General features: G+C 44.4%; 1 protein-coding gene across 29 annotated transcripts in view; it reads right to left on the bottom strand.

Annotated features, from left to right (window-relative positions):
- Window positions 1-120: 120 nt before the first annotated feature.
- MAP3K13 (mitogen-activated protein kinase kinase kinase 13) overlaps window positions 121-12,728 on the bottom strand; it is a 178,384-nt gene continuing 165,776 nt past the window's right edge. For all 29 annotated transcript variants that reach the window (XM_054245429.2, XM_078350394.1, XM_054245430.2 and 26 more), the window contains 4 exons: window positions 8,774-9,560; window positions 5,229-5,299; window positions 2,156-2,453; window positions 121-629 (listed from right to left, as the gene is read on the bottom strand). In XM_054245429.2, coding sequence (XP_054101404.1) covers window positions 528-629; window positions 2,156-2,453; window positions 5,229-5,299; window positions 8,774-9,560 — 1,258 coding nt within the window. In that variant the 3' untranslated portion in view covers window positions 121-527. The remainder of the gene's footprint in view (window positions 630-2,155; window positions 2,454-5,228; window positions 5,300-8,773; window positions 9,561-12,728) is intronic.

Below are 12,728 nucleotides of genomic sequence, written 5' to 3'. Positions count from 1 at the left end.
TGTCTTGCTCTGGCTCTTCTTTAGTCATTTGTGGCCAAAAGACCTGGTCCCCTGTTCAAGCAGCAGTAATACCTCCCGGCCCCACAAATTCCCAAGGATGTTGCTCCTAAATTCCACTTATTTCTTTTTTTCCTGTTCTTTTCTTTTTCTTTCATCTCTTTTTTTTTCTGCAAGAAATTATTGTCTCTTTCTCTATCTCATATATAGTTCACTCTTTACAGTACAAAGTGTTAAAATGTCAAACAAAAATAAATATCAATGTTACAGTAGCTAGAATACTCAATAAAATAGATCCCTGCCATTCTTGATTGAAATGTTCAGTGAGACTCAATTTCGTTTGGATATTATTTTCCAGAGATTTGCCAAGTCTCTTGTTCCTGTTATTGCAGCTCATTTCTAGGGGTGGTAAAGGTGAGGCAGTCTCTCTTTCCAGACCAAATGCTGGGAGAGAGTGGGACAAGTCTGAGGGTGGGGTGGATCTGAGATGCCAGTATAGTCACGAGGTCTTCAGGATGCGCCTTCCTTCATCACCAGGTAGCAGAGCTGTAGTGTTTATCGGTCCTAACTGTGGCATCAGAACACTCCCCATCTGAAGAGTCACAGTCCAGTTCTTCAAACTGCAAAGGATTCTGCAGAGGCAAGACAAAATAAAAACCTGAATTCATTTCTAGAATCACCCAGTAAATAGACACCACACCTCCCACACAGCAGGCACTGCACTTGGTAAGGGGACTATAGAGATAAATGAGACCAGGTCCGGTCCTTGTGGGGCTTATGGAGAAAGAAGACGCGTGAAGATGATGACGATGATGGCTACGACAGTAACAACAGTGCCCACCACACCACCGCTTATATAGTGCTTACTATGCCCCAGGCACTGTCGTAAGGACTTTATTAACACATCTGTTAATCCAGTTAGTCCTCACGATAACCCTATGAGACAGACGCTATTATTCTCCCCATTTTACGGAGAGGTTAAGTGGCTTGCCCAGGGTCCCACAGTAAGTGGAAGGCTATGATTTGCACTCAGGCAGTTGGATTCCAGGGTACAAACTTACAGCCACTATGCTAGCCTGCTTCTCCAAAGGCATACTGAATATGAAAGTGCTGTATGTGCTATGATGACACCATCCAGGGAAGAGCCAGGATCTGGAGGGGGAAGGTTCAGACCTTAAAAAATTCTCTTTTTTTTTCAGAGGCAGGATCTCACTGTTGCCCAGGCTAGGGTACAGTGGTTTGATCATAGCTCACGGCAGCCTCAAACTCCTGGGCTTGAGATCCTCCTGCCTCAGCCTCCCCAGTAGCTGGGACTGCAGGGATGTATCATTACACTCAGCTAATAAAAATTTTTTTTGTACAAGTGAGGTCTTGCTATGTTGCCCAGACTGATCTTGAACTCCTGACCCTAGAGTGATCTTCCTGCCTCAGCCTCCCAAAGTTCCGGGATGATGGGCATAATCTACCACACCTGACCTAACCTCAGACCTTTAACCATGTTGGGAGATGGGAGTGGGAAGAGGTGATTTTTGAGTTAATTCTTGACACGAAGGTTTCCTGAGCAGTTCAATGTGTGTGTGTCATTTGAGAGAAACTCTCCTCCTTTCTGGGAGCTCTGTTGATCTCTGTACTTCTACTTACTTTTTGGAGGCTTGATGTGGCTTGGCTCTGTGACCCTACCCAACTCTCATGTTGAATTATAATTCCCAGTGTTGAGGCATAATCCAGAGGTGGGAGGTCACTGGATTATGGGGGCAGATTTTCCTCTTGCTATTCTCACGATAGCGAGTGAGTTCTCAGGAAATCTGACCGTTTCGAGGTGAGAGGCACTTCCCCCTTCGCTTTCTCTCTCTCCTGCCACCATGTGAAGACATGCTTGCTTCACATCTAATCATGACTTCACCTTCTACTGTGACTGTGCTTCCTGAGGCCTCCCAGCCATGCTTCCTGTACAGCCTGTGGAACTGTGAGTCAATTAAACCTCTTTTCTTCATGAGTTACCCAGTCTCAGGTAGTTCCTTATAGCATTGTGAGAACAGACCAATACAAGGCCGTTGTTGTATCTTATTACTAAATGAAAATTGTAAAGGATCTGGAGACTCGAACCCCAAAGAGCAAAAAAGGAAATAGTGATGGAGGAGAAGGGAGAAGCCCCCACCTCATAGCCACGTTCTTCCACACACAGCTTGCCCAGAGACATCTGAGTCTTCACACGGCGCACAGCACACTCCTTGTCAGAGAGCCCATCTGAGTGTGAGGATATGTCAATGGGAATCTCCGGCGTCTGGGACAGCAGGTCGTCTAGCTTCTCCGCCAAGCGGTCTTCAAGTTTATCAGCTAACTCATCAGGACTGTTTGAGTGGTCACTGGTATTTCCCTCCTCTCCATCAGACACAGAGAAATTCTCAGAGCTAAAGGTTGAACATGACTGGCAGCTGCTGATACAGCGATGGGGCCTAGAACCAGAAGAACCAGGAGAACTTAATCACAGGAACAACTACTTTCCTTTCCTTATCTGCCACTCATAGTTTTGGTAGAGATCATCTAGGTTTTTTCCTGCCATTGAGGAGGCCTAAAAAGATAGGTAGAAACTACTGAACTTTTAATGCTAAAACAATGGACCAAATTTTTATCTCCCATGAAATTCCTTGTTGAAGCCCCTAATACCCAGTGCAACTGTATGTGCAGATAGGGCTTTTAGGAGGTAAACAAAGTTAAATGAAGTCATGAGGGCGGGGTCCTAATCAGATAGGATTGGTGGCCTTATAAGAAGAGGAAGAGATTATCTCCATTCCTCGCTCTGTCTTTCAACATGCATATGCGGAGCAAAGACCATGTGAGGAAACAGAAGGTGGCTGTCTGCAAGCCGGGAAGAGAGCCCTCACCAGAAACGAAATCTGCTGACACCTTGATCATGGACTTCCCCAGCTCCAGAACATGAGAAGTAAATTCTTGTTGTTCAAGCCATCCAATTTGGAGTGTTTTGTTATGGCAGCCTGAGGTGACTAACACAGGAAGGAAATTTTAATTTCCCCTTTCATTTGTTTTATATATTTATGTGACTAAACACTATGCTCCAAGCTGATGGCTATGAATGGTCTGAAAACAATCAGCTTGTCTAATCACATTATGTACATGTATGCAGGTATGGAAATGTCCAAATTGAAATTATTTAGAGAGTTATAGATTCTCACAGGTGAAAAAGACTTTGCAGAGTCTCTGGACTAACCCATTTCCCACATGAGAAAACTGGAGCCAGAGAAGGGCAGTGACCTGTTTAAGGCCACTCCATCAGAAAAGGCAGAGCTGAGGCTCGAGCTGGGTCTACACACACTTTGATCAGTGTCCTTCTCTAACTTCCATCCCTCATCTCCCTGCCAATCCACCCTAACTTCATTTCCCAGAGCCCAGTGTCCATTGGGCATGTGGCCCTGGAGGCCCAAGTACCTTCACTACCCCTGTTGACCAACCTCCAACAGAAATGAGCTCAGAAGGAACATTCACTCTGCAGCTGTGGGTACTGCCCAGGCAGTTAGGACCTCATGCTAGTTAACATCTAGGTTTAGCTCTGATGAGCCAAAGCTTCTGGGGAGATAATTTACAAAAGTTCCTCAGTTCCTTCCCATTGTTTACAAGCAGCTTAGTAAATAAGAATATTAGCTTACAATGGTTTAAAAAATATAACAAAACAAATAAAGACTGCCTTTTTCTTTTGCCATTGTCTGATCTTTCTGTATTTCTTAGCATAAAGACTTTTTTTGAGACAGAGTCTTACTCGTGTTGCCCAGGCTAGAGTACAGGGGCACTATTCGGCTCACTGCAACCTCTGCCTCCCAGGTTCAAGCAATTCTCCTGCCTCAGCCTTCCAAGTAGCTGGGATTATAGGCACATGCCACCATGTCCAGCTATTTTTGTAGAGACAGGATTTTGTCATGTTGGCCAGGCTGGTCTCGAACTCCTGACCTCTGGTGATCCACATGCCTCAGCCTCCCAAAGTGCTGGGATTACAGGCATGAGCCACAGATCCCGGTCTAGTACAAAGAGATTTTATGCCATATGGCCTAGGCCTGGCTGATACCCAGGCCAGGTGATGGGGTGAGAGTTGGTGGGGGGTCAGCAGGGCAGATCAGGGATATACAAGAAGAGGCCATCAAGAGCCCAGGAATAGTAGAGAATGAGAACAGATTTCACTTTTGTGCATAATGTGGGGATCCGGAATAAAATTTATCAAACAGCCAGGAGTCCTTCGGTTTGTAGGGACTTCCTGTTTTGGGGCAGATACACATACCTTCCTGGGGAGACTCTTAGAGCATTACTCTTCAAGAACAGAATGTCTATGACAGAAAAGACCTCCTGGTAGGGAAACTATCTTCTCCTCTACATTAGCGGCAGCTTTTATTCTAGAAGTGAGGGGAAATGGCCCTTAGTTACTCCTACCAGGAATATTATCATCACTATCTAAGCAGAAGCTATTTCTAAGGCTGGGTTGAAGGTGGACTCAACTTATCTAAGGACGTTTAACTTGTGGGAGGAAATCTAAGGCATAGGGAATGCTATGGACTGAAGTGTCTTCCTCCCAAATCCACCAGTTGAAGCTCTAACCTCCAATCTAACTGTATCTAGATAGAGTCTTTAGGAAGTAATTAATGTTAAATGAGGCCATAAGAGTCGGGGCCTAATCCAGTAAGACTGTGACCTTATGAAAGGAGGAAGAGCTCTCTCTCTCTGCCATGTGGGGAGACGGCAAGAAGGTGGCTGTCTGCACGCCAGGATGAGAGCCTTCGTCAGGGACTAAGTAAGCTAGAACCTTGATGTTGAACTTCCCCAGCTCCAGAATTGTGAGAAATAAATTTCTGTTGTTTAAGCATCCAGTCTGTGTTACAGAAGCCCAAGCAGGCTAACACAGGAGGCACACTAGAAACCAATACAGTTACCCATACAACAGCGTGGCCATCTGTCACAAATGGCCCACTGTATTCTCAGTGGTAACCTCGAATCTATGAGGTTGCTGTACATCATAAGGTTGCTGTAAAAGAAATGCTGATGAACTAGGATCTGCTGTGCACGGACAACTGCCAAAAGGTGGCGATAGGGAAACATGAACCCAGGGAGTTCAAAGTTCCCCATAACGTGGCTGTTGGGGAATGACCTGTGGTTGAAGAGCAGGTGTGGCAAACTTAGGGTTTTTCCCCACTCCGCTAAAAGCCACTGTGCACGTTTGTTGGTTTTACCTCTGTCTTCGTGGAAATTCAACTTCACTATCTACTTCCCCTTCTTCCTCTTCTGAGGAGTCATCTCCACTCTGAGAACAAGAAAAACAAGAGTTTTATTTATTTTAGTGTCACTCTCTCTCTCTCACCCCATCCCCACTATTTGTAAAAAATGTAATTATCGTCAAAAGGCATTTAGTAGCTTGCTGAATGTCGTCTTTAAACATGTATGTCCTCATTATTCATTTAGCAACTTCTCCAGGGTACCCACAATGGCGGGCCTGCATTAGATGCTGAAAGACGCGTAGGAGGGAGTAAAACTTTATCTGTGTCCTCAGGGAGGTGATGGCGCCATTAAAGTGTCCAGAGGTGAGTAATGGGGAGGGAAGTTGGAGAGGAGGTCTTGGATTTGGGAGCAGTCTCTTGTAACCATTGTCACTAGCGGTTCCTGGCTCTGTCACAGAAGTGATCTTTCAAATCTTCAAAGCCCAACAATTGCTTTTCCCCTTTTTATATACCAATCACTTTTTAACTAATATTACATAATTAGACATTTTTGAGGGTCAGACTATATCCTGTTTGTACTGTATGCCTCGCTCCATTAATACAATACTGCATACAAAATTGGTGTTATCCCTATAAATATATGTAGTTATTGTTTGCCAATTAAAAGTAAGTGCTGAATGCATTTTTAGTGAGTCAGCATATTGGCAGCAATAAGGGAGCTCTGGCTGGGACATCTGGGGCCCTGTGATTGCTGGGGCTCTGTGGTTGATCTGGAAGGCGGGATAAGTGCCCTGCCTGAGGTGAGCTTTCAGAGAACTCATCTCAAACCAAGGGCAGAAGAGCAGCCACACTTAAGATCAACTGTCCTTAGCCACAGCATAGTGATATGCTGGATTACCTAGTCGCTTGTGAGGTGGGAAATTGGGTCCAAGGGGTTAGACCAGATATTGAGAATAATTTTCCTTTTCAAAAGTCAGTTCTAAAATATCATGACCTTACTGATTTGTATTCTGATATACTTCTTTTGAAAATGGGAAAGACAGAGACGAAGTTATCCTGACTGCTGAGATGAGTAGTTTACCGTAGGAGAACCTGCGGGACTGTGCTTTGGTAAAGAGAAGTTGAGCTGCTCTGTGGGAGTGAGGTTCTAATGAGGCCACATGTACGAGGCTAAAGACCCACAGATGGTATCAAAATGGCATGAGAAAGGTTCAAAGATACATGTTATTTGAAGGAGCCTGGGGGATGGGGTGACTGCTAAAGGGTGCGGGGTTTTGGGGTGATAAAAGTGTTGTAAAATTGGTCGTGGTGATAGTTACACAACTCTGTGGAGAAAAAGCACTGAACTCTACGCTTTAAAAGGAAGGACTGTCTGGTATGCAAATTGTATCTTAATAAAGGAGTTACCAAAAAATACAAGTTACTGGCCATTGGAGTTGAAGGAGCAGAGAATGGATTGGCCCAAATCAACTGCACCAGCTGAAACACAATTTTTATTTATTTATTTACTTAGTTTTTGAGACAGAGTGTTGCTTTGTTGCCCAGGCTGCAATGCAGTGGTGAGATCTCGGCTCTCTGCAAACTCTGCCTCCCGGGTTCAAGTGATTCTCCTGCCTCAGCCTCCTGAGTAGCTGGAATTATAGGCACACCCCACCATGCCCAGGTAATTTTTGTATTTTTAGTAGAGACAGGGTTTTACTGTGTTGGTAGGCTGGTCTCGAACTCCTGACCTCAGGTGATCTGCCCGCCTCAGCCTCCCAAAGCGCTGGGATTACAGGCATGAGCCACCACACCCAGCCCCCGAAAAACAATTTAATCTCTGGGCATGCTTAGTCGGTACAGGAGCAGCAATGTAGGTGGAGGGGGAAATGCAGTTCCCAGACAACAGCCCTCAGCTTCAGCTTCTTTTCTACTCAATGCCTAGTTGACCAAACATACTCATTACATTTTATACCCTTTCATTTCTTCAGCTAAATTTCTGATGAACAATGATGATGAGATGAAACCAAAATTAAAACTGGGTGGGTATCTACCATGTTGTAAACACTTTTCATACATAACCTTATTTTTTGACCCATAGCAAGAAGAGCTAATACTTTCAGAAAGGTGCTATGTTCCAGGCCCTGTTCTAAATACTTTATATGTATTAATGCATGTAATCTTCATATCCAACGATGAGGCAGAGTCCAATATTAGACCGATTTTTATAGACAAGGAAACTGAGGTCCATCGAGTTAGTAAGTGGAAGAGGCTGTCTTTAAAGTGAGATCTGCCTGGCTCCTAGGCCCATGCTGGGAACTGCTCTGGTAGTCTGCCTCCCAGCTGACAAATCTCAGGCAGCCAGTGGTTACAGAGAAGAGAAACAGATGTCAATGACTAAGAACTGTCTGGGTCACAACACTTGCAAATTAAGGCAATGTGGGGCCAGGCCCAGTGGCCTGTGTAATCCCAGCACTTCGGGAGGCTGAGGCGGGTGGATCACAAGGTCAGGAGTTCAAGACCAACCTGGCCCATATAGTAAAACCCTATCTCTACTAAAAGTACAAAAATTCGCCGGGTGTAGTGGTGGGTGCCTGTAGTACCAGCTACTCGGGAGGCTGAGGCAGGAGAATCACTTGAAAATGGGAGGCAGAAGTTGCAGTGAGCCAAGATGGCACCACTGCACTCCAGCCTGGGTGACGGAGCAAGACTCCGTTTCAAAAAAATTAAGGCAGTGTTTTCCAAAGTCAGTTGTGAAGAAAGGTAGTGCCAGGGGGGATTAATAGGTGTTAATTTTAAAAGGCTGTATGTTCAAATAGGGGAGGGAAATGCTTGGTTAAACAAATTGACTATGTGATTTCTCAAAGCGGAGGATTTGTTCATGTGCACTAGGAATCTGCATGAGGGCATAAGAGAATACTGTGCTTCTTAAACTAAAACTTACTCTATAACATCCCTCAGGACTAGACTGCTAGGATAGTGGTTTCCAAACTATGTTGATTACATATCCCTACTATATAGTTATCTTTTTTTTTTTTGAGATGGAGTCTCGCTCTGCCACCCAGGCTGGAGTGCAATGGTGTGATTTCGGCTCACTGCAACCTCCACCATCCAGGTTCAAGCAATTCTCATGCCTCAGCCTGCCAAGTAGCTGGGAATACAGGTGCGTGCTACCACACCTGGCTAATTTTTGTATTTTTTTTTTAATAGAGGTAGAATTTTACCATGTTGGCCAGGCTGGTTTTTAATTCCTGACCTCAAGAGATCCACCTGCCTTAGTTCCTCAAAGTGCTGGGATTATAGGCTTGAGCCACCACACCCATCCCATATCCCCAACATATAGTTATCTACTCATTAATTATTATACATACATTTTATTCAGTCCTCTGGTTCAGTAGTTCCTAAAGTGTATTCTGTAGCTTATCACTCACGTAGTGAGGAAAGAACGAATTTAAAGTAAAATAAGTTTCTATTTATGTTTCTTTTATCTTATCCTTTTCCAAAGTGTATGGTGTTTACATATGCTTTCTAATGTGTATAACACAACAGTGATGCAGGCTACTCTTGTCGTTACACTTTACCTTTGGCAGAGGCCTTGTTTTTCGAGGTAGCACTGGAGGGGTGATGAGCTGAGTGGTGCCGAGGGATGACTCAGACCTACAGCTGCTGAATTCTTTTTCTTCCATTTTCTCAGAACTCTGGGCATTTTCCAAGAGAGGATTGTGTGCTGGTGACTTGGAAAGGTCAGGGCTCCTCCCCACTGGCTCAGCAGAGGGTACGTTTAAGGATCCATACTGTTCCGGTCTGCACTGAAGGCAGGGGTCATAAGGGTCAGCCTGGCAACAGCTCCAGGGACCAGTTTGGCCCTTGTCAGGCTCAGAACTTCTCCAGCCATCTGCAGCCATGGCTGTGGAGATGAGGTCAGGGCTCGAGCCAGGAAGCTGTCTCTGGGCATGGTTGCTGAGTGGGCTCCGCAGGGCTGCTGCTGGGCCAAAATACCTCAGGTTGTTGGCGCAGGCTGCAATGTCCTGTCCATGAATGTTGAGTCTGGGATGGTGACTCTGGGACATGGCAGGAGGGGGCTGCTGGTATTGCTGCTGCAGAGGATCATGGTGATGGAGAGAAGGGTACTGGGATTGAGCTTGGTGTAGGTAAGAGGGATGGGGTGAATTTTCCTGGGCTGGCTGGCTTTTCAAGATTGAGGCAAAGTCACTATGGCTGCCTCTGCTATTCCCTCGGCGGTGGCGTGGTTTGCTTCGATATCGGCTCTTGCTGCTAGAGGTGGACGTTTTGGGGCTTCCGGACAAAGGGGATGCCATGGGAGCCACTTCTGTAGTGGGGATCCCTTCTGATCTCAACAAGTCTGGTCTGGGAGAAAAGAATAGGTTTAGTTTTAAACACATTTGAGTTTGGGGAAATGTATCCTAAAATGTAAAATACGCAGACTCTGAATCAGCAGTCACCAGGATTTATCCAATGGAGATAACATATGAGGGGTCTTCGAAATGTTCATGGAAAACACATATTATGAAAAAAATATGCATGGATCTCAACATTTTTGGCACTGAAACAAACTCATACCAACTTGTTGGTAACATGTGTAAACAAGATCTAGTCGGAGGCACTAAGAAAGATCGCTTTGAAAAGAGCCTCTATCAGAGCAGCATGAGTTCTGCTACAGTTGAAGAACAAACACTAAATTTGTGGTAAAGCTTAAGTGGAAGACGGTGAAAACATTGATGCTTTATGAAAAGTTTATGGGGACAATGTCCCAAATAAATCAGCAGTTTACAAATGGATAACTTCTTTAAGAAGAAACGGGCTGGGCGCGGTGGCTCATTCCTGTAATCCCAGCACTTTGGGAGGTCGAGGCGGGTGGATCACGAGGTCAAGAGATCAAGACCATCTTGGTCAACATGGTGAAACCCTGTCTCTACGAAAAATACAAAAATTAGCTGGGCATGGTGGCTTGCCTGTGTACTCCCAGCTACTTGGGAGGCTGAAGGAAGAGAATCGCTTGAACACAGGAGGCAGAGTTTGCAGTGAGATGAGACCGTGCCACTGCACTCCAGCCTGGCGACAGAGCAAGACTCCGTCTCACCAGAAAAAAAAAAAAAATCTGGATGGGGAAGGGATGAGATGATGTTGAAGATGAAGCCCACAGGAGCAGTTCAACCACATCAGTTTGTGAGAAAAAAATTCATCTTATTCATGTCCTAACTGACGAGAACTGAAGATGAACAGCAGTTAATCTTCTGTTGCCAAACAATAGGCAGCACAACAGACATCTCATCTGGCTCAGCGTACACAATTCCGATTGGAAAATTAAAGTTGAACAAACTTTCCACTCAGTGGGAACCAAACTGTTGCATTCAGATCAGCTGTGTACAAGAGCAGAACTTGTACACAATAGAAATTTTAAACACTTGGGATCAAGATCTTCAAATGCTTCTTTGAATAAATGAAATTGTCATAGGAGATGAAACACAGCTCTACCAGTATGATCCTGAAGAGAAAGCACAATTAAAGCAATTGCTACCAAGAGGGGAAACTGGTCCAGTCAAAGCAGACTGGTGAAGAGTAAATGTTGGCCAGGAACGGTGGCTTACCCCTGTAATCCCAGCACTTTGGGATTACATCCAAGGTGGGTGGATCACCTGAAGTCAGGAGTTTGAGACTAGCCTGGTTAACATGGTGAAACCTCATCTTTCCAAAAAATACAAAAATAGCCAGGCATGGTGGTGGGCACCTATAATCCCAGCTACTTGGGAGGCTGGGGCAGGAGGATAGCTTGAACCCAGGTGGCAGAGGTTGCAGTAGGGTGAGATTGGGCCACTGCACTCCAGCCTAGGTGACAAAAGTGAAACTCTATCTCAAAAAAAAGTAAAAGTCGGCCAGGTACAGGCTCATACCTGTAATCCCAGTACTTTGGGGGCTAAGATAGGAGGACTGCTTGAGGCCAGGAGTTTGAGACCAGTCTGGGCAACATAGCAAGACCCTGTCTCTACAAATAACAAAAAAAAGCAAAAGTCATGGCAACAGGTTTTTGGGGATGCTCAAAGCATTTTGCTTGTTGACTTTCTGGAGGGCCAAAGAATGACAATATCTGCTTATTATAGGAGTGTTTTAGAAACTTAGCCAAAGCATTAGCAGAAAAAAGTCCAGGAAACCTTCACCAGAGAGTCCTTCCCCACCATGACAATGCTCCTGCTCATTCATCTCATCAAACAAAGGCAACTTTTCAAGAGTTTCTGTGGGAGATCATTAGGCATCCACCTTATGGTTCTGATTTGGCTCCTTCTCATTTCTTTCTGTTTCGTAATCTTAAAATACCTTTAAAGGGCATCCATTTTTCTTCAGTTAATAATGTGAAAAAGACTGTATTGACATGGATATATTCCCAGGACCCTCAGTTTTTTAGGGATGAATTAAATGGCTGATAAAATTACTTACAAAACTGTCTTAACCTTGATGGAGCTTATGTTCAGAAGTAAAGTTAATATTTTTAGTTGTTATGGTTTGTAATTACATTTTCCGTGAACTTTTTGAAGTCCCCTCATATGTGCATCAAAATATATGTTTGATGATGTTATGTTACAGTATTATTTGAAATAGCAAAAAGCTGGAAACAACCTGATTTCTGTTATTCCTTCTGTATTATATCCTATGCCTCACTAGCTGATATGGTTTGGCCCTGTGTCCCCACCCAAATAGCTCATGTCAAATTGTAATCCCCACATGTTGGGGAAGGTGGGAGGTGATTGGATTATGGGGACAGCTTCCCCAATGCTGTTCTTGTGATAGTGAGTTCTCATAAGATCTGATGGTTTAAAAATATGTGGCAGCTCCCCGCTCACGCTCTCTCTCTTGCTGCCATGTAAGACATGCCTTGTTTCCCCTTCACCTTCCACCATGATCATAAGTTTCCTGAGGCTTCCCCAGCCACATGGAACTGTGAGTCAATTAAACCTCTTTTCTGTATTAATTACCCAGTCTCAGGTAGTTCTTCATAGCAGTGTGAAAAAGGACTAATACAGAAAATTGGTACCAGGCGAGTGGCACTCCCATAAAGAGATCTGAAAATGTGGAAGCAGCTTTGGAACTGGGTAATAGGCAGAGAATGGAACAGTTTGGGAGGACTCAGATGAAGACAGGAAGATGTGGGAAAGTTTGGAATTTCCTAGAGACTTGGTGAATGGTTTTGATGAAAATGCTGATACCAACAATGAAATCCAAACGGAGATGGTCTCAGATGGAGATGAGGAACTCACTCTTGCTGTGCTTTACCAAAGAGACTGACAGCATTTTGCCCCTGCCCTAGAGATCTGTAGAACTTTGAACTTGAGAGGGATGATTTCGAGTATCTGGTGGAAGATATTTCTAAGCAGCAAAGTGTTCAAGATGTATCCTGGCTGCTCTTAACAGCATACAGTTATATGCATTCACAAGGAACTTATATTTAAATGGGAAGTAGAGCATAAAAATTTGAAAAATTTGCAGCCTGACCATGCAGTAGAAAGGAAAAAACCCATTTTC

Source organism: Callithrix jacchus, chromosome 15 (genome assembly GCF_049354715.1).
Source record: "Callithrix jacchus isolate 240 chromosome 15, calJac240_pri, whole genome shotgun sequence".
Classification (NCBI taxonomy): Eukaryota; Metazoa; Chordata; class Mammalia; order Primates; family Cebidae; genus Callithrix; species Callithrix jacchus.
Note: the sequence above shows the minus strand (reverse complement) of the source record. Positions and strands in the feature narration are given on the sequence as shown.